This window comes from Mauremys reevesii, linkage group 1 (assembly GCF_016161935.1).
Source record: "Mauremys reevesii isolate NIE-2019 linkage group 1, ASM1616193v1, whole genome shotgun sequence".
Lineage (NCBI taxonomy): Eukaryota > Metazoa > Chordata > Testudines > Geoemydidae > Mauremys > Mauremys reevesii.
Window position 1 is genome coordinate 72,980,699 of NC_052623.1, and position 25,948 is coordinate 73,006,646.

The 25,948-nt window shown below is 42.2% G+C and overlaps 1 protein-coding gene across 3 annotated transcripts in view; it reads left to right on the forward strand.

Annotated features, from left to right (window-relative positions):
* The window catches only part of TDRD3 (tudor domain containing 3), a 264,997-nt gene that overhangs the window by 92,963 nt on the left and 146,086 nt on the right, over positions 1-25,948 (forward strand). For 2 of the 3 annotated variants that reach the window (XM_039481181.1, XM_039481191.1), the window contains exon 3: positions 3,525-3,590. In XM_039481181.1, the coding sequence (XP_039337115.1) occupies positions 3,525-3,590 (66 nt within the window). The remainder of the gene's footprint in view (positions 1-3,524; positions 3,591-25,948) is intronic. The other variant, XM_039481200.1, reaches the window with a different exon arrangement.

The following is a 25,948-nucleotide window of genomic DNA, read 5'->3' on the forward strand; positions in this document are numbered from 1 at the left end:
TGAGTGGGAACAGCACGACGCAACTCTCCGCCACTCATGAGAACTGCAAGTTGCCTCTTTATTTCCCAGGGGAGCCCTGGCGCAGGACTCCCAAGGTGATGCACTTCTGCTGTCCTGAATGGGAGACCTCCACTATGCCTTTCCTGCCATTCCCCTCCTACCACAAGTCCTCCGCAAGATTTGACAAGACCAGGTTGCCATAATACTCATCGCCCTGTATTGGCCACATCAGTTTTTGTTCCTGTACCACCTCAGACTCTCCACCCAGGCATCTTTCTGCCTTAAAACACTCCCAGACCTTCTCAAGCAACATCGGGGATGAGTCTGGCATCCCAATCTACACCTATTTCACCGCACGGCCTGATTTTTGGATGGAGCTCGAGGATAGACAAAGAACGCTCTACCCCCATAGTACCACATCCTTACTCAAAGCAGGAGGGCCTGCTACCAAGTTAAATGGAAACATTTCACTGCTTGGGCTCGCTGCCATCACCAAATTTGAGTGAGCTTTCTATACGCATCATCCTTGATTACCTCCTCAAGTTCAAAACGGCAGGCTTCACCTTCAGCTCTATCCAGGTCCACTTGGCAGCGCTTAGTGCCTTCTTCCATGCGATGGATGGTTCCAGTGTTTACTCACCCTACCACCATTTCATGAGAAGTCTTCCCAAAACCTTTTCCCCGTTATTCAAGCCCACAGTGGGACCTTAATCTTGTCCTTATCTGCTTTCACGAAGCTGCCCTTCAAACCAATGGCAATGGTACTCCCTGTCTCATCTCTCCTATGAAGGTACTGTTCTTGATAGCCATTACCTCTGGTAGACGGGTCAGTGAGCTGGTGGCCATGATGGCTGGTCCCCCCTACCATGTTTTCCAAAGACAAATGTTCACTAAGGCTGCACCCTAAGTTCCTCCCAAAGGTGGAGTCAGAGTTCCATCTCAATCAGTCCATTCATCTCTCTGTTTTCTATCCCAAAGCACATGCCTCCAATGTGGACAGGACCCTTTGCTTTTGCAATGTCCGCCGCGCACTAGCCTTCTTATCTCCAGAGGACCCATATTATATAAGTTTTTCCAGAACAATCCAGGATGACATAGCTTGTTACTGGCAAACACAAATTTAGTTGAAAATAACATTTTTTCAAGATTTAAACACACATCTCCCAAACTATAAAATATAAATGTGTGAGATATTTCAGACAAATGAGGTGGTTTAATCGTATGCTGTTTTAGATTTTTGAGAAACCACCTATAGTTTCCGTTTTCAAAACCACGCATGCGCAAGGTCACTGTCAGTCACTTGCTAAACTAAAAAAAATCATAAAACAAAATGCAAGAATGTTCAGGTAGAGGAATCCCTCCTACTAATAAAAATTGAAGAATCAAAAGGTTGATACTTATAGAAGATGGTTGTTACAGCTCGTGGTTTCAGTCTGCTTTAGGAAACTGGTATATCCCCTTCCCCTCCATGACATTGGCAGCAAAACACATTTATATGATTTATAAAATACAGTTTAGCCAGTGTCAGAAGTACAGTAGATCACAGAGCATTCTTGTAAAATAAGTTGGATTAGTTTTTGCCATCTGGTAAAATGGGAGAACTCCCCTTCCCCCAAAAAACCCTAAAAAAACAAAAAAAACAAATAACCCACCCCAATATTCCCCCAACCCAAAACAAAATATTGTTTCAAGTACATTGAGCATGAATTTATTTTTAATGTCAATATTTTATGGCTGTTATTCCTAATTATATTATTACAATTAAGGAGCTTGGGGAAATGAATACAGTAAAAACCCTAACATAACGAATTTTGACTTAAATATCTATAAAATATTTTTAAACTCAATTTTAAGAATTTTAGTACAAGTTCAACTTTAAAACTTATCTGCTTTATGTGTATTAAAATTAAAATTAGGAAAGGCTCATGTACAACAAAATGTATAGAAGTTCAAAAGCAAATATATTTTTCTCATGTACATTGTATATGACTATTTTTACACTGCAGAAAGTGGGTTGAACTTTTTTTAATAGATATTTAGAGTAAAACCAGTGAGCAGCTTCCATTCTATAAAGTGTGAATAGTTTCAGTATTACATACGTGTAAAAGTATAAAACATTGGATTATTTTCTTTTAGCTGCTAAAAACCAATAATTGTCGGTTCTGAATTGGGATAATAGCCCATATAATATAATAGCCCACTGATACCAGGGCAAATAAATATCCAAGTAATAGTAGCAATTCTATTCTACATTTCTGGATGAATAAGGTTTATATGAATAGATGACAGGCCGTTTTCAGAATTTGTAAGAAGCATTAATAAAATAAGGAAGTGCTTTGTCTTCAACAGAGAAATTTACATTATCCATAACTTTTTCTTTTAAAGGCAACAGACTTATTTCAAGCATTGAAATATAGAAAAAATATAGAGCTTGTCTACACTGGGACTTAGTACATGGCAAGCTAGGGTGTGAATGTACAGCTCACTAGCTTGCTGCATACTAAGTCGTCTGTGGACTTTGCTACCACATGCAAAAAGTGTCAAAAAGAGTATGTCAAAGTGCATGACAGAATTTTTAGTGCACTGTAGCAGAGTCCCATGACTTGGCAGGCTAGTATGCCATGCATTCACCCTGGCATTCTGCACACTAAGTCCTTGTGGAGATAAACCCTTAGATGCCCTTAGTCTAGGCTGCACTCTTGTTTTTCCTTGTAACATGTAGCTGCAGTAACAAGTCATACAAGAAGCTTGGTAAGATTTGGTTTAATTTCCACTAATTTTGTGTGGTACAGATTTTAGACATGGAGTACCATCCTGTTATCCAAACTCAGAGTAACTGAAATGCTTATTTAAATTGTGTTTATATTGCCTGTTGCGAGTGCTTGTGGTCCAGTTGCTTCCTTGATCATATGAATGCTTTTCCTCTAATTTTTGATGTCTCTGTCACATGTCTCTTGAATGGGATAATACTGATTAGCTACTTGGCTCAATCACAAAATAAGCAGTCATTTAAACTCAACAGTATTTAATTCCTTAATGTAGATATGACGTAAACTCTGTCTAGATATAATTGTGAAAATCATCCACAAATTTTGAGTGATTTGAAAGACATACAACTGGAAATTGGTCTTTTAAAAAGTGTGAAGAGAGGAAGGAAGAAACGTATGTTAAATGTCTAAATGACTTCTATTAATGTGTTTAATGATTAGTATTACTTAATACATGAGAAAAAATATGCAACTTAAACATTTTAACAATTTTTGAAAAGCAGTCTAGAATAATGAGTTCATAAAAAGAATATGCATTTAAAATAACTATCTTCATAACTCTGTACTAATTAAATTCTAGAACTTCTTTTCTTATCAGATGTGTACTTACTGGTAAATGTAACACATAATGTGCAAGCTAAAAGTATTGTGTGTAATATTGGAAAATGTAGCCTGTTTCTGCTACTGTATTTAACAAAGCATATTTGGGATAATATATTTAAATTGAAATTTTGTTATCCTCTATTTTGATTTCAGACAGATTTAAGAACTATTGGCAAGAAATTCCTCCCCAGTGACATCAATGGTGGAAAGGTGGAAAAGGTACCCAAGAATATGAGTTACTAATTTATCTTCCTCCATCCATTTTGACTTCTTGATAATAGCAATATGTTTCATCCTATTTGCATATTCTGGCTCACATTACTTCATAAATATCTAAATACTGTATCTGGATAGTAAGTATGGTTTTTTGTTTTTTTTTAGTGCATACGTATATTTCATTCACAAGTTTTGGAAATTTTGAAAAGTGTAAGCCACTCTGTCTGTGTTTTGAGCACAGGCTCTTCAGTCAGTTAAATAAATGGAAATCTGATTAATTTATACAACTTGGGTTTCTGTGTGCTTAGTCCTCATACTTAATTTTACTCCTGTTTTTGTTTATAATTGGTAGTAGTTTTCAATGCAAATAGTTACTTTTGACTTCTACGTTTTGACTGACTGTTGCTAATGGGGAAGGTTTGTGGAAACATTTTTCATTAGCACTTAGTTGCTGAACCAAGTAAAAACAGGTTTGTTTTCAGTAAGGTTGCAGAGTGATGAGATGGCCATCCGTTGTGTGGATTTGATCATCGATTGGTGCTCTGCTATCTGTCTGATACCATGACAAATGTAGTGCTAACATTAGTGAAGGGAAACCGTAACAGAAGAAACTCTGATAATAAACAGTAAAAAGGTGATTTGAGACGTTTTGTATTGCAGAGTAGATTTGAGTTTTGAACCAAACTGTGCTTTTTGTGCATGTAGCTCTTAATTATTTAAATAAACAAGCTTTCTCTGTAAAAGGGTTCTTTCAGTGATTGCTCATGTGTATTCCACAGTAGGTGTGCGTGCTCGCCATGTGCACTGGTGCTGGAAGTTTTTCCCCTAGCAGTACCTGTAGGGGGGAATGCTCCCAGTGCCCTCTGGAGTGGCGCCTGCCTGGCGCAGTATAAGGGGAGCTCCGTGATCCCCCCACCCTCAGTTCCTTCTTGCAGCCAGTGAAGGTGCGTTGGAACTGCTCTGCTCCAGCTTTGCTGTAGCTTGGCTTGGCCCTAGAACTGTTCATTTGTGAAGTGTTAGTACCTGTAATTAGTTAGCTGTTTAGTTTAGTTAGTTGGTGAGCCCGGGCTGGGGCATCATGGGGTTTAACTCGTGCAGGCATTCTATGCCAAGAAGTGACCTGCACGCAGACTGTTTGCGCTGCTTCGGAGAAACCCATGTCAGCGAAAGGTGCAAGATTTGCTAGTCGTTTAAGCCTCGGACCAAAAGAGAAAGGGACATTAGGCTCTGGGCCATCCTAATGGAGTCGGCACTGATCCCAACCCTGGCACGCCGCTCCATACCAGTACCTGGGACAGGGGCATCGGTACGCGGCAATCCTCCGGTACCACCAGATGGCACGACTCCCCGTCCACAGGGCATGCCAAGGGGGCCAGGAGACTCTCTCTTCGCAGCGGCACCGAGGGAAATCTGGGACAGAGGCTAGGTCCATGTTGGGCAGTCCTCAGTCCCCACCGGGCCCCAGGCCTCCGACTCAAGCTGAGAGGAGTAGCCCAGCCCCTTTGGAACAGGCCTTTCCGGATGTCTGGATGCCTTCCACACCTGAATCCCTCCAGGTCGCAGGTGAAGGATCACATGGTGCTCCTCCTGTCCACGTGCACCGCCTTGGGCCTGTTGGTAAACACCACCAAGTCTACGTTAGTCCCGGTCCAGCATTTATCGGGGCGCTCCTGGATCCAGTGTTGGCCAGGGCCTCTCTCCCGCCAGACAGGTTCGAGACCCTGAAAGGTCTCATTGATTCGATCACATGGTTCCCAGTGACAACAGACAGGGTTTGCTTGCAACTCTTGGGTCACATGTCGGAATGCACGTACATGGTCCATCACACCAGACTCAGGATGAGGCCCCTCCAGCTCTGGTTGGCCTCGAAGTTCTCCCAGGCTATGGACAGGATGGACAAGGTCCTCACTGTGCCAGACGCTGTGATTGCCTCCCTATGGTGGTGGTCTGCCCCAAACAATGTGCTCCACAGTATCCTGTTCAGGGACAGGGTCCTGTCGTTGGAGCTGGTGTCTGATGCTTCGGAGCTGGGGTGGGGGGCCCATGTGGGGAATCGTCAGACCCAAGGCCTGTGGTTGGCTCCAGACCTGATCCTAAATATAAGTGTCAAGGAGCTCAGGGTGATGCGGCTGGCGTGCATGGCTTTCTGCTCGCACCTGGAGGGCAAGGTAGTGAGGACAACATGGCCTCGATGTCCTATATCAACAGCAAGGCGAGGATCGATCCTCTGCCATGAAGCCCTCAGGTTGTGGGACTTCTGTATAGCCCACGACATCCACCTGAAGGCTTTCCACCTACTGGGCGCCCGGAATGAGAGGGTGGATCGCTTGAGTAGAGACTTTTCCTCGCAACACGAGTGGTCCCTCCACCCGGAAGTGGCCCACCGGCTTTTCCGAAGGTGGAGAACTCCTCAGGTCGACCTATTTGCAACTCAGCAGAACCGACAATGCTCCTGGTTCTGCTCCAGGGGGCGCCTGGGGAGGGGTGCTATCTCTGATGCCTTTCTCCTGTCCTGGTCAGTCTGGCTTCTCTACACCTTTCCCCTGTTCCCCCAATCAGCAGAGTCCTGGAGAAGATAAAGTTGGACAAGGCACAGGTCCTCCTGCTTGCCCTGGCATGTCCCAGGCAGCACTGGTACAGGACCCTCACGGGACTAGCAGTAGCTCTGCCATGGCCGTTGCCACTCTGCCCGGACCTGCTTTCACAGGACCAGGGCCGCCTCCTCCATCCCAACCTAGCGGCTCTTCAACTTATGACGTGGCTGCTCAATGGTTAGGTGGAGAGGAAAGGACGTGCTCGGACCAGGTTCAGCGCGTCCTCCTCAAAAGTAGATGGCCTTCCACTCGCCGCGCTTGTTTGGCGAAGTGGTCTTGGTTTTGTAGGTGGGTGGCGGACCAGGGTGTCTCCCCAGTGACGGCCCTGATCCAGCTTATCCTTGATTAACTCTTCCACCTGAGGACCCAGGCCTGGCGCCCTTGTCGGTCAGGGTGCACCTGGCAGCCATATCGGCCTTCCATCTGCTGGTGCAAGGGCACACGGTCTTTTCCCATGCTATGACTGGCCGGTTCCTTAAGGGTTTGGACAGTCTTTTTCCGTATTCTAGATCCCCCAGTCCCACAGTGGGACCTAAACCTGGTGTTGGCTTGTCTCACGGGGCCCCCATTTGAACTGCTGGTGACGTGCTCCTGCTCTCACCTCTTGTGGAAGGTGGCCTTTCTGGTTGCATTCACGTCGGCCAGGTGAGTCTCAGAGCTCAGGGCCCTGACCTCCAATCTGCCATACACGGTCTTTCATAAGGACAAGGTCCAGCTCCACCCGCACCCCCCCTTCTTCCTGAAGGTGGTCTCTGCCTACCACATGGGTCAGGACATTTTTCTACCGGTCCTATGCCACAAGCCCCATGCGTCTAGTGAGGAGCGCTGTCTCCACGTGTGGTGGGCTTGATGTGTGGTGGGCTCTGGCTTTCTACCTTGAGTGGACTAAGGCATTCAGGAAGTCCTTGCAACTGTTCGTCGCCTCGGCTGAGTGCGCGGGGGCCAGCTGATTTCCACCCAGCGACTTTCCAATTGGATCACTTTCTGCATCCGTTCTTCTTATGAGCTGATGGGTGTCCTCCCCCCCCCATTGTGAGGGCACACTTGACTTGGGTGCAGGCCTTGTCGGCTGTCTTCGTGGCCCACATCCCCATCGAGGACATTTGTAGGGCCGCCATGTGGTCTTTGGTTCACACATTCACCTCGCATTATGCTATCGTCTCCCAGACCAAGGAGGATGCTGGGTTCGGCAGGGCTGTCCTCCGTCCTGGGCTTTTGTCATACTGAGAAATTAGCGTGAAAAGGAATAAAATACTTTAGGCTTCCTCTACTCAAAGATCGATGCACCCCAGATCAGTGTTGAAGTATCACTGGGTTTTTGGTTTTTTTCTCATGTGATATCCACCAGACCCTGGCAAACGCACAGCTTTGAGAACTGATTTAATTTCTAAAATGATTTAAGTGTTATAATTTTCTAACCTCTTATTACATTCTTATGGATTACTTGAAGAGTAGGTGTTTTAGTTTTCACTGATCGCTGAGAGTAGACCAGGTAATCGTACTTGTCATCTGCTTCAGGGCTTTACCCTCAAAGAAAATGCTTGCTGAAATATTTGTTACCATGACCTCATTAGTTCAAAATGTGAAGGCCATTCTCTCTAAGAAATATATTTGCATACTGAAAACTTAGTTATTAATCTAGTTGTCCTGGTCACCACTCAATTCTATTTTTACTGCCATCTCAGAACAGATTAGAGAATGCAGCTCTGTCATGTGTTTTCCCAAGACTGTATTTCACAAAGGGCTCTGCCTTTGGATGCCATGGTGATAGGTGCGTTAGGAGTAACAGAGATAGTAATGACCAGCTGTTACAGGAAGAAATTGCCAAGAAATACAACTATACTTTGTAAGATTGCATGGAGAAAAACAGTGAACTGTGCTTTAAAGCTTCTGCCTGGGGAGGTGAAAAAAGAGTTCAGCACCCTTAGTTTAAATTCCAAAGCTCTCTTATAAATCTGTTGTTATCCCTCAGTCATAATCTAATTTATATTGCTACATTATGTGCACTTGAGGGATGTGATTCACACTTTGAGGCATTTATTGCCCTGTGTGCAAAACTTAGTACATAATGATATTGATATCTATCCAATAGGGTTTGTATGGCAGATAATTTGTCTAATGTACGTTGAACATTCACAGAGCATTTAAGAGATTAATGAACTCTTTTAATTATTTTTATCAACCTATTGTTTGGCTTTCATTTTCTCTCTCCTGGTTTTTTTGCCTTTTTTGGTTTGTTTATTCATCTTTTCCTGTTAATATGTTCCTCTGTCACGCTATGCTGAGTTGATCTGCTTGGAGAGGAGCACATAAGAGGAAGAGTGTAGTAAATCTCACTTCACTGCTTGCAAACTGAGCATAGAAATCTGGGGGCAATATAAGAGGCTAATCTAAAAATCAGATCATGTTGGGGTAATGTGTGACCTTTTGAGCCCAGAACTGACGTATTCTGAGTTGTCACTGAGGCCATATGTACACTAACACTTATGTCAGCAAAACATATGTCGCTCAGGGGTGTGAAAAAAACAGCCCCCCGACCCACATAAGTTTAGTGGCATAAGTGGTAGTGTGTGCAGTGCTATGTTGTTGGGAGAGTTTCTCCCGCCGACATAGCTACTGCTGCTTGTTGGAGGTGGCTTAATTATGTCGACGGGAGAACTCTCTCCTGTCAGCATATAACAGCTACACAAGAGATCTTAAAGTGGTGCAGTTGCATTGGTACAACTGTGCCGCTGTAAGCTCTCTCGGGTAGACATAGCCTGAGCATCAGGAGACTCAGGAATGTCAATTTCTATAGGTATATCTTTGTTAGTTGAGTCTTAAATTGGATATTAAAATTATCTGGTGAGAATTATCTTTTAGATTCTAAATATCAGCTTGACTATTTTAGATTTTTCTTACCTACCTCTGTTGTAAGAATTAAAAGGAAAAAAATAACCATGCCTGGAAATGTACTGTGTTTTTGTTCTGTTGCTGAAGACAGAGCCCCCAGTAGAGGGAGCACAAATCAACTAACCTACTGGTTCTTAAACTGTGTGTCGTGACCCCCAAAGTGGATCGTGACCCAGTTTTAATGGGGTCACCAAAACTGGTGTTAAACTTGCTGGGGCCTGGGGCTGAAGCCCGAGCTCCGGGTTATAGGCCCCCAACCTGGGGCTGAAGCTCTTGGGGTTCAGCTTTGGCCCCTACATCTGAGGCAGTGGGCTCAGGCTTTGCCCCCCTCCCCCGCCCTGGGCGGCAGGGCTCGGGCTTTGGTCTCCTCCCCCCAGGATGACAGGGCTTGGACAGGCTCAGGCTTTGGTCCCCCCTCCTGGGGTCATTTAGTAATTTTTTTCAGAACGGGGGCGCGGTGCAATGAAGTTTGAGAACCCCGACCTTCCAGAAAGTGGAAGACACTTCAACATAATTGGGTTCTGAGAATTATCTCACTGTGAGCTACAGTTGCCAACACTGTATTTCAGAAATACGGGACCGACCTCAGATGTTCCCAGTCTAGACTTGAGCCTCTGAGGTTGAGTACCTTCTCCCTTGCTCTTTTTAGGAGTTCTCTGTCTTCAGCTCTGGGTGCTGCACAGAATCCAGGGCCTCAGGCACTGGGCAGCCGCTGTGGCTTCTGTTCAGGTTCTGCACAGGTGCCTGGAGTTGGTAGTGTTTGCCTGCTGCAGTGCAGTGCATCTCTGGGAGGCTCGGCTGTAACTAGCCGGGGACACCATTCCAAATTTCAGTGGGAGGGGCAACTTTCAGCAGGGCGGAAGGGCCAAATTTGAGTGACATTGCAAAAATGTGCATCTGGCAAGTTGCCAACCAGCAGCAATTGGCAAAGTGGAGTGCTGTTCTGTCTTGGAATCCAGGTTCAGGAGCAATGCTCTATACCACTCTGGCAGCACTACACCCTAGTTGAAATACAGAATAAAAGGTGTCCTATACTGAGTAAGTAAGAGAGAGGCCACTTTTTATTTAAATAAGGAACGTCCCCTAAAATATAGGATTGTTGGCATAAACCAAAAGAGCCATGCCCTGGCCTAAGCAGTAACTAGGGAAGGTCCTCTCATTATTAAGCTCCCCCTACAACACACCCTGATCCTGTCTGATAACAGTGGAGGAGTACTTGTGGCACCTTATAGACTAATAAATTTATTAGAGCATAAGCTTTTGTGGGCAACAGCCCACTTCATCAGATGCATAGAATGGAACATATAGTGATAAGATATATATACATACAGAGCACATGAAAAGGTGGAAGTTGCCATGCCAACTCTAAGAGGCTAATTAAGACGAGCTATTAATTAAGAACTCTATAACCATTCCATAACTTCTCTCCTAAAAAGACAAAGTCAAAGTACACAGAAGGTTATAGATAAACTATATGATCTTGAACAAACCTTATTCCTAGAATTTTGACTTCCTCATCAGCAGAATCAGTTGTTAAAAGCAAATCCATATGTTTCTGTGGAAAGAACATTGTGGCTCAATTATATGACCACTAAGGAAGACCAAAAAAGTATTACTCTCCCTTGTGAAATTGCTTCTGCAGATGTGCAGTGTAGGAGTTGCATGCTGTGCTTTGCAATCCTGGAATGGGCAACATGGGATGGATCGCTTGATGATTACCTGTTCTGTTCATTCCCTCTGGGGCACCTGGCATTGGCCACTGTCTGAAGACAGGATACTGGGCTAGATGGACCTCTGGTCCGACCCAGTATGGCTGTTCTTCTGTTCTTAATCATTCAAAACAGTTTAACGGTTGGGGAACTCATGCACATTGACTGTAGAACCAAATGTTCCAAACTACGTTTATTAAAGGTCCCATCCACCTAACATCAGTTCGTCTCTTTCATGAGTGTAAGTGGTATTTGAGCCATCTTCTTTGTTTTGGTAGTTTTAAATATTTAGCTTTAGTGTTTAATATAGTTATTAAAAGTAGAAAGGCTGTTTTATGTAAGGTTTTAAAGTAGCTGGATTCATGGCAAATGAAGAGAAGTAATCAGGTGGTAACTGCTGCATTTCATGTGGTAATACGTACAACCTAGCATACTTGCATATAATTCCTAGGAAAAAAGATTTCCCCTGAAACAGTACTCTGCCTGCGCAGCCTTTATGGTAAGAAGCTTTGATCCAGAGGACTCCTTTTCCAGATTAGTTCTTAGTTGGCTGGGACCAAAACCACTCCTGCTGATTGGTCTTCCTGCTCAAGGGTATGAGAGATAAAGAAGACGGAAGATTTCAGAGAGAGGGAGGGAGGTGTTTCTTACACAAACTGAACATCGCTAACACGTGGGACTCAAACTCTGATATGTTGGATAGGAGGAGAAAGGTCTGAAAAATGGGCACACATTTTTAAAGATGTGACCATTACAATTTCTTTAGGTTTAGAGATTTGGACTTCCTTAGGTGAGACTAGGGAGTCTGAAATCTGTGGAGTTTTTTTGTGCAGTTTTGATTATGATCAACTCCTTTCAATTTTTGTAGCAAACTTTATTTATTTAAATAATGTTAGGGCTGGGATTTATTTTCCTGGTAGTTCCCTATAGTCTGTTCCAAAGAGAGGTAAGTGATTTTCTGAGGTAATGAGATAATGAATACCGAGGAGAACTTTTTGTCTGGATATTGCTTTGTTTCTGAGTCACAGGCCCAGATCAACAGGTACCATTATCAATAAGTTTATTTTCTAAACTGAACAATATTTGAGTAATTAAAATCACCTGATATGCAGCAGATCTGACAACCTCTTCAGTCTTTTTAGTATTTATTACTTCTGTGGGATATACCATAAATTACTCAAACACTGCAAAAGCACATGAGATCATGTAAAAATGGCATATTTTATAAGTAAGCCTGGTTGTTGTGATTCAACAATACTTGCTGCTTGGGATTCTCTCCAAGCCATAACCAGTAATTTGTGACTGAGAGGAACTTGAGAAAAAAAATCAGAAAGTACATTTCAATCTATTTATGGGAGGAGTGCCACTTTTACTTTCTTCTTTGAATTTAACACATGATTAAAAGATTCTAGATTATTTTGTAAAGTATTTTCAGATCAGCTGTAACTGTCTGCATATTGAATACATGCATTTCTAATTAATCTAATCTTCCTTGGGAAATGACTTTTTTTGTAAAATAACTAATGTGAGTGCCCAGACACAGAGATTTGCAGATTTAAGTCTTAAGAATTATTCACAGTTAAGATACCTTGAAAGAAAGCACAGAGTCCATATAAAATATTTTGTCACAGACAAGCGTGACACAGGAATTCAAATATAATCAGTGGCACATAGGCTCATTGTATTTGCGTGTATTAACACACACATTTTATTCTCTATATATGTTTTGCATGGTTTTTAAAATCTGTATTACCAACATAAGCCACCAGATGGCTACATTAGCTTAAAATTAAAAAAAATCCCCCTCTCCGCCAAATGCATATATGCAATGAATAACCAAGAAGCATCTTGAATTAAATACAAATAAGACTTGTGAAATGCTTATTATTGTTGGCATGTTTAAAGCGTTTCTTTAGTTTTCTGTTACAAGTTAAACATTCACTTCAGAAAAAGTGCTAAAAAGGAACTTCATTTCTGATAATTGATTGGAGAGGTGCTTTTGGCAGTAATCAAACCTAACTGGAGTTACGAGTTACCCTGTAATTACTATGCATTCTCTTTAAAGTTACATAGTAGGTTTCCTACTTTTTCTGTAGTAATTTAAGTCACATCAGCAGCATACATGTTTGTATATTTTTGTTCCTTCCTCAGCTTTCACTGGCCATTTTTTTTTGATTGTCATATACATTAGTTGGTAAAATCAATCAAGTAATACAGGATGGTCTAATTTTTCATAATGTGAGCCACATGTTAGGAAGATCACATTGTGGAACTCTTCCTTTCTCATTCGCTATCCCACTTTTGACTATGTAGCATTTGTGACATCTACAGTAATTGCTTACATAAGAATGTATTGTTAGGTAAGTATTTATTTTCATCTTGAATGCACTTGCACTCAACTGACAAAGCTCTCATCAATGTGTATAGCGACTTCTTAACCAAATGTCAAAACCAATACTCCATCCTCATTTTCTTTTATCTGGTAGCCACCGTAGACACAGTGGTCTATGCTCCTCCTCTCAAAATTTTATACTCTGGCTTCTCTGAGTCTCTTTTCTTGGTTCTCCTCGTACCTCTCTAGTCACCTTTCCAGTGTTGGGTCCTCCTCATCCACCCTCCAGCTTTCTGTGGCTGTTCCACAGGACTCTCCTCCTGGGCCACCTTCTTGTCTTCCTCTACACCTTATCTCTGAGTAAGCTCATTGCAAACACAGATTCAACTACCATCTGTATGCTGATGACTCATGGATGTACCTCTCTGTTCCAGATGGGACTCTTTCTGTCCAAACTAATATCTCTGCCTGTCTCTCTGATATCTCATAGAAGTCTAGCTGATGGCTCGAGCTCAGCATGGCTAAAAGAGATCTCTTAATGCACCCTCCCCAGCCCACAGCCATCTGTGCTATCTTCTTTCTTGGTCTCTGTGGACAAGACAATCATCATACTTTTCATTCAGGCCTGTAACCTGGATGTTATCTTCAACTTGGACTTCCTTCTGGGTCTTCACATCCAGGATTTGTTTAAGTCTTGCTGATTCCTTCTATATAACATCTCTAAGATATGTCCTTTTTTATAGATCCACTCTCACAGCTAAAACTCTTGTCTAAGATCTCATCATCTCATGTCTTGATTACAGCATCATCCTTTTCTCTGGCCTTGACAAAAGCAGTCTTCCCCTATTCATATCTATTCAGAATGTTGCTGCAGAGATGATTTTCCTAGTCTGTGGTTTTGACCCAGTCACCTCTCTCTTTGCTTCCCTCCATTAGCTCCCTCTTTTTTCTATTGTATTGAACATAAGCTTTATGTCTTCGCTTTCAAGGCCCTTCATGGCCTATCCTTATTCTTTCAATCACCTTTCATTCAGCATTAAAAGGTTGGATTTTTCTCTGGGCATGGTTACACTGGAAACTTCAAAGCACTGTCGCAGGAATGCTCCTGCTGCAGCGCTTTGAAGTGTGAGTATGATCACACGCGAGCGCTGGGAGAGAGGTCTCGCAGCGTTCCTGGTAATTCACCTCCAAGTGGGGATTAGTTATGAGCACTGGGAGCCTGTTTACACTAGTGCTTTAAAGTGCTCAGACTTGCTGCGCTCAGGGGGGTGATTTTTCACACCCCTGAGCCAGCAAGTTAGAGCGCTATAAAATGTAAGTGTAGACAAACCCTCTGATAGGCCCATGACATCAGCTTTGAGCGCGCACTGTTATATATTCAAACAAACCTTTGCATGCTTCTCTATGTTGCCCTTCATGCTTGGGAGATGCTCCCTCTAAACTTCCACAAAGCCACTTGATTGCTCTTCAAATCCCTCCTTAAAAATCTGTCCTTTGCCGTGATATCTTAAAAAAAAAAAAAAAAAAAAAAGACACTTATACAGCGCGTAGCTCAGTGGGTTCCTGGTCTATGTATAGGACTCTTAGGTACTATTATACTACTACTAATTAACAGCTTAAGTGTGGTGTTCATTTTAGGGAAACAGTCTCCTTTTGCTTTTCATTTAATCTCTAATCTGATTTATTCTGTTCTTCTCTCGTCAGCCTGTGTTGCCTACTCCTTGGCTCCCCTGCATATTAATCACCTGGCAATGATTTCTAACTCCACACCCAAGGGGGTAGGAGGGATGGGAGGGTTGATAGTTGTCTGTAGTTTCAGTCCTGCTGCTGCTTCCATTCCCTTGAACAGCTCCTACTTCCACTTTCTCTTCTATGCATCATTAGTCTCTAATGAAGCTGCTTTTGCTTGGAAGTCTTTAAGAAAACCCTACATGACATTGGATACAAGAAGAAGCCAAACCAATTTGATATGTCAACTCTGTGGTCCACAAGAAAGAACTCTGCAGACCAGTTTGGGGACAGATGAAATAATGCATTTCAGGCATTTAGGAATGAAGTACAACAGCAGTTTTGGAAACAGTTGTGCATATTCCATTTGCCAGTTATACATCCTATAACATAACCTGAATTATAAAAGATAGGTATTGATAATAATGTCTAATAAAATCATTTCATGACATAGGGCCCACAGGCATCAACTTGTGAAATAAAATAGTTAAAATATATTCATCTGTCTAGATTACTTATTTGCTACATTTATATACTTTGTATCTTCCCTACCTGCCTAGAATTGTAGCATCTATTACTTGTATTCAGAAGGAGAGCACTAATGTCCTTCTGTCTGCTGATAATCAATACACATTGTAATATGGACAGCCTTATGTGCCTGAGAGAAGGATGTCAAGCACCTGCCTCCAAAACCAGTTCTTGACTGATGTAATGGGAGTACCAGTGTTTTATCTACAGCAGGGGTCGGCAACCTCTGGCACGCGGCTCAACAGGGTAAGCACCCTGGCGGGCTGGGCCAGTTTATTTACCTGCCGCATTGGCAGGTTCGGCCGATCGCGGCTCCCACTCGCCGCGGTTCACCATCCCGGGCCAATGGGGGTGGCGGGAAGCCGCAGCCAGCACATCCCTCATCCGCATCGCTTTCTGCCGTCCTCATTGGCCTGGGACGGCGAACCGCGGCCAGTGGGAGCTGTGGTCGGCCGAACCTGCCTATGCGGCAGGTAAATAAACTGGCCCGGCCCACCAGGGTGCTTACCCTGGCGAGCTGCGTGCCAGAGGTTGCTGACCCCGATCTAGAGCCATGGTCCAAAATAGTTCTAGTTTATTAACCTTCTGGACATGCTGGTTTTGCCTCTTTGTTTGCTGCAGGTGTGAGGGAGATTCTGCTGGAAAATCATAAATATCTATAGTATGTTTTCATTTGCTCATATATGCTAATTCAGTGAAGGTCAGTGCATTTGTCTATTTATATAATTGAACTTTTAAACTTAAGGAATACTCTGAGCAAAGGATAAGCACTCCTTAATATTGAACAAGTGTATAAATCAAAACAAAAGGAAACTGAGCAATACTTAGCTTAATTTACAATTCTGAGCTATTGTATGATAATATTTTAATTTAATAAATACATGTGGGGTCAAAAGGGGTAATTTTAAATTGTTGGATACCAAGTCATTTTATTTTTAAAATGACTAAAAAGATTTAGTTTAGAGAAACAAGAAATGGTAGGTCAGCGCTTATGAATTGTTTCTCTTGCTGCCATTTCAGGGGTGTGACTCCCACTGCATTAATCCCAGGTATTCTTTTACATATCGTTGAGGATGCCACAATTAAAGCCAAATAAAACAATAAATTATTAACTAGGGCTATTTTATTATTAAAACGTGGAGAAGAAAACATGAAACAAAACTGTTAGAACCCAAATGATAAACTGGTTACTTCTGTTAAAATCTCTTCTGTATGCCTCTCAGAGAGTATTTAACAGAGATTACATCTTGGAGGGTACTTAAGCTGTTTATAATTGAGCAAAAGAATTTGTTTAAGGGTAGGAGGATCCAGTTGGCTATTAATAATAACCAGACAGTTTAGAACAGGGCAAAATAAGCAATCTTATGAAATCAAGGAAGTTATTTAAATCAGTTACTTGGAAGAAGCCATTCAAAGAGCTGTCTTGAAACAGCTAATTACAAATATTAAGATTCTTAAAGATGATTAAATTCCACTAGTTCTCTGTTCAACAGTGTTTAGCCCCTGTCTCCTTTCCAGGAATACATGGTGTAACCATTTGGTAATTTAAAGGAGAAACTATTAAGATATTAAGTTACAACAGCATTTCCATATCCCAATAAAATAATCACATACATTTTTAAATCAAATCCTTTGAAAGTGTCTTAGTTAACTTCCTTTTACCAATCCATGCTGAAATCTTGGGAACAGTTCTTGGTTTGATTTCTTCTTGAATCTTCTCTGATTTTCTTAGTTGTCTATGGTAGCTTGCTTTTAGAGATGAATGGGATAAGTTGATGCATGCTTGCTATTTAAATAGGTTAGCAGGGGTGTGTGTGTGTGTGTTTGAGTATGGTTATCAGGGAGCATGTTTGTATGAGGAGTGCTCACTTCAGAGCTTTTCTAAATACTCTTCTTCTTCCTTTGCCCATGAAGTTAGAGGAAAACAGACCTCTTCCAGGGTTTTCTAGATTTAAAGATGGTTGCTGTCGTTCTGTCTTTGGCTGATTAACTTCCATTGGGTTGTCCTGTGTTGCCCCTTCATCTTATGAACATGTAGTTTGTTAATTCATATATGCATTAGGGTTGTCATTCTTTCTTGACATCATATTTCCTTTGTCTTTATGGCGGGAAATTCTCAGGACATCTTTAAAGTTAATTTTAACTTTCTTTTTATTCACTCCATTTCTGAGATATTTCTTTAATTTTATGAGAGACCAGCTGAAAATTAATTTCTATTTTCAAAATGTCCAAACACTCCAGTTCTTTATAGAAAGTTTTTTAGTTCTTTTTAAACAGTGTTCTAAAAAATTCAGTAATTCTTAAAAAGAGTCTTTAGCTTAAATAGTTATTAAAGAAATTGCTGATTCTTTATAACAGTTTTTGGAAAAATGATTCTTCTTGTCTTCCTGAGGTAGGTGAGGGTAAAGCCAGTAATAAATTCTCCATTAGTATAAATATTCTGTACTTAAATGGCTTTTTACACTAGTAATTAGTTAAGAAAGATCATTATATTCCATGTTGGTGAATAAAGCATTTTACTATTTACACTGCAATGATATTAGGAATTATGCGGAGCTTTGCATTTAGCTAGCATATTTGCAAGTATGCATTTCACAAGGATATTTGCCATTTCAGCGTTTAAGAAATTAACGAAAGGTTTAAAACATTTCCAACTACACATATTTTTCTTAGAAGCTTTTCTTTGCAAAGAGAGGAAGGCTGGGCTTACTTTACCTCTCGGTTTTATGGTTTGATAAGAATCTCCAGTGTTAATTCTCCGTGAAGTCCTTTTGACGAAATTGTGTTTACCAGTTACAGTCTTTACATTTAAAACTCCTATCAAACATTCTGTTTGAAGCACCCATCATACCAACCAAGCATACATCCATTTTTCAAAACATAGTATAAAAGTAATTGGCACAGAAAATGTAAAGCAAGAAAAAGTTAAAAATGCAGCTTTTCTGATTTTATATAAACACCCTTAGGAGTAATAAATGTGGTTTTATGGCCCAGGAGGAGTTACCTCCCTGACGTTTACTTGTCTCTGTTACATCAGAAAGCAGAAGCCTCCTGGAAATCTCTTTGGTTAATTTGATTTTTTTATAACAAAACTATTTAAAATATGCAGGTTTTCAAATATCTTGGCTATAACATACTTGTTGTGACGGGTTCGATCACAGAGATCCCCTTGGGACTGTCACCTGACGTGCTGAAATTACATCTGAGCCCATTTTCCCTGCCAGCTTGGGACTCCAGAACCCTGCCTTGTTGAGCCAGACATGCTAGCCTGCTGCAACACAGACTCAGGTCTGGTCCACACCTCCAAAGCTGCAGACTTTAACTAAAATTGCTCAGCAGCTTATCTGTCCGCAGCATCCAGACACCCAGCTCCCAATAGGATTCAACCCCCAAATAAATCTGTTTTACTATGTATAAAGCTTATACAGGGTAAATTCATAAATTGTTCACCCTCTATATCACTGATAGAGAGATATGCACAGCTGTTTACTCCCTCAGGTATTAATCACTTACTCTGGGTTCATTAATAAACAAAAGTGATTTTATTAAGTATAAAAAGTAGGATTTAAGTGATTTCAAGTAATAACAGACAGAACAAAGTAAGTCACTAAGCAAAATAAAGCAAAAACACGCAAGTCTAAGCCTAATACATTAAGAAATTGATTACAGGCAATATATCACCCTCAGAGATGTTCCAATAAGCTTCTTTCACAGACTAGACTCCTTCCTAGTCTGCGCCCAATCCTTTTCCCTGGTACAGTTCTTGTTAGTTCCAGCAGACATCTCATGTGGTAAGCCGGGTTTTTCTCACGACTGGCCTCCTTTTTCCTGCTCCACCCCCTTTTATAGCTTTGGTATGCAGCGAGACTCCTTTGTCTCTCTGGGTCCGTAGCCCTCCTTCTAAATGGAAAGGTACCAGATTTAAGAAGGCTTTCAAGTAACTAAGGCTATTCACAACTGATTGTTTCTGGAGCACCGTTAACGGCCTCCATTTAATATGTTTACATCAGTGATACAAGTTTATATCTTATTCTCCTAACTCCAGATATAGAAATAATAAATGCAAACAAATAGGATGAACACACTTAGTAGATTACAAGCTTTCTAATGACACCATAGAAGGGGTATTTAGCGTGAAGCATATTCCATTTATGTCATATTCATAAGCATATTTCCACAAAGCATATGGAGTGCAACATCACACCCTCTTCCTGAACTTACTGTCAGAGACTTGGATAGCATCCATGGTGGAGGCAGTACATTTAAAATTCTGGTTCAGCTCTGGTCATACCCCCATCCAGCATTATCAAACACTATAGTGCTGTTCATAGGGGTTCTTGCAAAGTTCTTGGTTCCTGGTCCCCAGGACCTGAAAATGTGTTGGGGTATAGTATTGCTAACAGAATACAGATAGCAATATCTGCTAAAGTGTAGGTGTCTTGGCATTTAGCCACCAGTGCCATGAAGCAGCGTGCCTCAATTTCCCCTTCCGCACAGCAGCATAGGCCTGTTATGCTTTTGCTGCTGTGCCAAGCTTCCAGCCTGTTTACAGGGATAAGCTGAAAAGCAACATTCTTATGGGATTGTCTTGTCACCATCCCTAGCATGTATAAAAGTTTTTTCCAAAAATCAGGTATGCCACACATCTTCAAAGCATTTATCATTAATATTAACTCCTTTGTCTTGACCGATAGGTGAAGTAGCCAAAGACACAGATAACCAGCAAATCCATGGCGGACAGGCTCTGTTCACACAGTTTAGCTTGTTTAGTGTCTATTGCATTTCCCAATTCCTTTGTGTACCATGGTAGGTGTTTAGAGACAGAGTCTTTTGTCTTTTTGGTGAAGGCTCTCTTAATTCAGGTATGTGTTTGGGATGTTAGCAAGGAAAGGGTGCAGTACAACCATGTCTGCCCTCGGCCCCTCCGTCTGAATCTCTTTGTGTCATGCCTCACCCCCGCTTGTGAAACTTCCTAAATGCAATGTTTTTCTTCCTTCTGCCTTGAAGAGACAGTTTTGTCTCTTACAAGTGTAGCAGGAACAACATCCTTCAATGGAATGCTTTGGATTGGTAAGATCCCCTGAGTCTCCCCACCCTCTGTTTCCAAAAGGTCAGCTGGGTGGACTCTCCCCTCCAGGATACATGTCCCTGTGTACCCTAGAGTAGGGCCTGTCCCGTGCTGACCTGCAGCTTCCTGGCAGTCAGCTGCTGGGAAGACCCCCCTGTTACCAGGTGGATCATCCCCCTACCCCAGGAGATGCACAGGACAGGAGCTGGCTCTATCCACCCCCTCCTGCAGGGACCTGCCTTGAGCCCCAGGGCTATAAGAACTGGTCTCAACCATCCCTGCCCCCAGCAGCCCATGTTCTACTGCCACAGCGCAATTAAAGAAACACTCTCCCATTTTGCCAGCAGCACATGTGACTTCACCCTCCCATCTAGGGCTTTCAGCACAAGATTCCTTCTTGCTGCTAACAAACCCTGGGACAGATTCTGCCACATCAAAAAAGTCATTCCCCAGTAGAAATGGTGCAAAATTGTGTGCCACTGCTGCGACAGTCAGTTCAGTCTGCAAATCACCAGTTTCCATGTGTACCTTAGCTAAAGGTGCAAGGACTTTGTAACCTCCCACCAATTCTAATTCTGCCATTCTTCCTGGTAACAAATCCTTCTCATGGATCAGGTCCCTCCTGACTACAGAAATCTCTGCACCAGTATCCCTCCAACCTTGGAGAACTTTGTCATTAAGCTTAACAGCATGCATATGCTCACTGCTTGGTTGTGTAGAAGCAACCTTTACAAATCCTGTGTGGTAAGAGGCAGTAGCCTGGGATACCCCTGTGCTCTGAGAAGCAGCAGTTTCATGTGTTACCTGGTGCTTGTTCCCACTCAGCCCATGGCATTTACTCCTCAGGTGCTCAGTGGAATTACAATGTTAGCACCTTCTGGGATCCTCTGCTTGTACAGGAGACTTGGGATGAATAACAGGGAAATGGGGAGGTGAATGCCCAGCGTCCTTTTCCTCAGGGGTAAAACAGTGATTCTGCTTTCCACCAACCCTGTACCCCTCTGCCAGTGGTTTATGTTTAATTACAGCTTGTGATTGCTCATAAGAGTCTGCATACCTAGCTAATTGACCCACTGCATCCACCTTTTTGTCCCACAAGTACTGTTTTACATGGTCACTATACATATTCAGGAACTGCTCCTGAGCAACAAAATCACACATTTCTTCAAAGCTTGTAATGTCTTTTCCCCTCACCATCTTGTCATTTCATTTACATAAGACACATTACTTAATCCAGTTCCCCTCTTAAGGCTCTTGAATTTAACCCTGTAGGTTTCAGATGTAATCTGAAACTGTTTCAAAACCAATTCCTTAAATATACCATAGTTTGAAGCATCAGCAATAGCCATCTTAGTGTCTCTGTCCAGAGCTCTTTCAGTCAATTTTGCAACCAAAGTAGTCATGTTTTGATCCTCAGGAATCTCATGGAGAGTGCACAGTTTCTCAAAGGTGATGAAATATTTTGCAGTATCACTGGATTCATCATATAGTGGGCATAACCGTTCCCATCTGTGGATTTTTGGGGAAGTGAAGCCAGCTGCTGAAGAGTTCTGTCTCTTCCACTCCATTATAGCCAGTTCATGCTTCTGGGTCTCAATTTGGGCCTGCATTTCTTTGTCTTTTAATTCCAGGGAAGCTTTTTGTGCTTAAATCTGAGCCTGTTTCTGGGCCTCAGTTGCTTTGTCTTTTAACTCTCTCTCCTTCTCCTGCCTTTTTTTCATCAGCCTCCAGCTGCCTGAGTTCCAGGGCTTGCTGGTGCACAGCTCTCTCCCTGGCAATTTGCGCATCAGTTTCCATTTGTCTTAATTCCATCTGCCTTTTGTGTTCATTTTCCTTCTCAGTAATCTGCAACCTGTGCAGTTCTAGCTTCTTCTGAGCTTCACTCTTGCTCATTTTGCTTACTTTTCTGTCCCTATTTCCATTAGCCGAAATAAGCAAACAGAAAATAACAAACCAGTAACTCCTTTGTCTGTTCTTCAGCCACCACACTCAAAACTCACTTAAAATCATTACCAGTGTCTCAAAGCAATCACCTGTGCACATATCCTGTTTACTACGCCACTGTGACGGGTTCGGTCACAGAGATCGCCTTGGGACTGTCACTTAGTAGATTACAAGCTTTCTAATGACACCATAGAAGGGGTATTTAGTGGGAAGCATATTCCACTTACGTCATACTCATAAGCGTATTTCCATAAAGTATATGGAGTGCAACCTCACACTTGTAAAGGCACAAACAAGTTTGTAATGACCTAATATTAAAAATGTTATAATAATTTGATTAATATCATTTTTGCATCAATAGTGAGTTCTTCCTCCCCACCAAAACCTTAAATTATAGGTGTATTTTGATATGCAGGAAAGATGTGGACATAGTTTACTGTGATGAAATGGTATGTCTGAGAGTCCTATGTGCTTCAAGCTAGGAATACATTATAAAAATAACCTAAAAATTGACAGAGATCTGCAGTTACAGAGCTAGCAGGTTTTTGTTTGTTTGTTTGTTTTTGTGTTTTTTAATGGATTAGATTAAGACTAGTAAAGGAAAAGGTAGGAGATCATATTTTAACAGGTGCTTTGCTGGAAGAAAGCTATTTGATACATTTTACTCTTAATTTTTTTCAGTAATATTGCTTCATGTACTAAATTGACCTGATCCGTGAAGGTTTTGCCTTTTAATTTCGTTTTAAACACAGGAAAGGAAAACCTGAGGCTTTATATTTGAAGGATGCTATCTGTAGTATAAGCTTTTCTTATCTAGTTTGTTTCCGTATGTTAGTTTTTCTAATGGTTTCTATAATGGTTATCTTTTCAGTTGATTTTTTAAACTTTGCAATTACCATTAAAATGTAAAATCACTAACAATTTCAAGTGTTTGTTTTAAAATCAGACCATTTAAAAAATATGTGCCCCTCATATAATTTTCAGAAGCCAGTGTTCAAGATTCAGTGTCTTGCTGTGTAACAGCAGGTGATATTTTTTTCTATTATGTTTGTGATAAAGGCAAGTAGATACTCCTTGCCTGGGGAACTCTCAACATAGAGTTAAAAGTACTTTTCAGTTGCAGTACTTTAAACCAAAAGATTTCAAAGCATTACGAAAATTGAGTTAAGGCTTATGCTCTATGAGGTAGAATAGTATTATTATCCCTACCGTACCAATGGAGAGACTGAGCCCCGAAATTAGTGGGCTGACTTGTAAAGAGGCTGAGTGCCTGAGGTTAACTTAATAGGAGTTGCAGCTGCCTAGGACCTCTGAAAATAAACCCAAAAGTGACTTGCCCAGTGTCACAAAATGAGTACATGACATTACCTGGAACAGAGCCTGGAAGTCCTTACTTTCAGTCCTGTGCTTCAAAGCCATATTTCCTGTCCAATCCCAGTAGTGTTTTAAGGTGGTTGTGATGGGCAGCAGTTCTGCAGAAAAGGACCTAGGGGTTACGGTGGACGAAAAGCTGAACATGAATCAACAGTGTGCCCTTGTTGCCAAGAAGGCTAATGGCATTTTGGGTTGTATAAGTAGGGGCATTTCCAGCAGATCGAGGGATGTGATCGTTCCCCTCTATTCGGCACTGGTGAGGCCTCATTTGGAGTACTGTGTCCAGTTTATGAAAGGTGTGTAAACTCATTAATTAATTAAGTAAACAGATATTACAAGTATATATTTTATTAGGGGTTTAGTTTGTTAATGGAGCTTTGCACTTTTAAGTTTTCACTATTTGGGTGGGGAGTTTATATGTAATTAAGCACAAAAACCTCTGTTACTAGAATATTATTAAGCTTGAAAAATAAAGGGAATGCCAGAATTAAGGTTGACTGTACAATCTTAATTCATCCCCCTTGTGCATGTGCATTATAATATAGTCTTTATATTATTACTAGGGCCCTAGAAATTCATGGTCCATTATGGTCAGTTTCACGGCCATGGGATTTGAAAATTGGTAAATTTCATGTTTTCAGATGTTTAAATCTGAAATTTCATGGTGTTGTAACTGTGGGGGTCCTGACCCAAAAAGGGATTGGAGGACAGGGGAGAGGGGGTTCGCAAACCTGTTGTAGGAGGGTCATGGGATTGCCACCCTCACTTCTGTGCTGCCTTCAGAGCTGGACTTCAAAAGCAGCAACTGCAGAGCTTCTTTCAGCCTCAGGAGTTCTCAGGGGTGGAGGTGGGTCAGATCTCACCTGTGCTGCTGGGAGCACCCCAGCCAGGGGCTCCTAGGGCTATTCCTGGCTGGCTTGGAAGGGACAACCAGTGTTCCCTCTAATTTTTCCCATCCATGTGCGGAATTAATTTTATGTGAATCAATATATCGGTTATGTGTGGTGGGACTGGGGCAGAGGGTTGGGGTGTGGGTAGTGTGGGTTCTGAGGTGGGGCCAGGGATGAGGGGTTTGGGATGCAGGCTGCCCTGGGGCTGTGGTGGGGAGAGAGGACCCCGAAAAGCAGCACCTGGGCTGGGGGAGTCCTCTCTCCCTGCTGCAGCAGCTCTGGGGGTGTTTGGCCCTGCCGCAGCCCTGAGGCTGGGAGGGGGTTGTTTGGCCTCGCCGCAGCCTTGGGGTTGGGAGGCAGGGGTGTTTGGCAGCACCACATACTCCAAGCTCCCCCATCACCACCCCCCATCTCACCCCACTGCTTTCACCATCCTCCTATTCCCCACCTCATCCCACTGCCATCTTCCCGGCCCACCTTGGCCACGCTGCTGAGTGCAATGTGCATACCTGGGCGGCTCTGCTAATTAAGTGCGTGGCCCTTGGTGGCTCTTTGGGTACCTCTCTCGGTTGCAAAAAGCTCTGCAACCCTCCCTCCCATTTCTTGCCCCCATTGCTCTGCATCCGCAGGGGGAGGGGTGACTGTACAGGGTGTACTCCCTTTCCAGATGCATTTATTAGCTTGTTTCAATAAAATAAATAAAATTTATGTGAATTTGACAGGGTTCATTGATTGACACTTTACAACAGCAAATAACACTCAAAGCTCAACTCCCTGATTGGTAGATTCGGGCATCTGAGACAGTTTTGTAGTGTAGTGGTCTCAGTTGGTAACCTCAAACTTGAGAACCACAGCCTTAAGTTAACAAAAACTTTGAGCAGGGGGTTGGACTAGATGACCTCCTGAGGTCTCTTCCAACCCTAATTTTCTATGATTCTTCTGGGATTCTATGAAAAACAAGTGCGGGGGAAAAAATGTTCTGGTTTCAAATGTCATTAATTGAATGTCAGCATGGAGCATCCAGCAATCATGTCTTTCTTCATTCCCTGTCTCTGTGCTGAAAACACCTGTCCATGTTTAGACACTGCTGCCTCTGCATCCATGGAATTTGTTGTAATTGTCAGTGCCGAGCTAGACTTGCAAGATGGGGGAGATTCTGCCTTCCACCGAGTTCCAGAACTGTAGCAAAGACAAACTACAGTTCGCTTCTTTGACAATATTTTCATAAGCTGGCATCTCCAACCTACAATTCTTATCAAAGCCAGGAATTGCATTAAGTGAGGTTAAATCTGCCATCAAAAG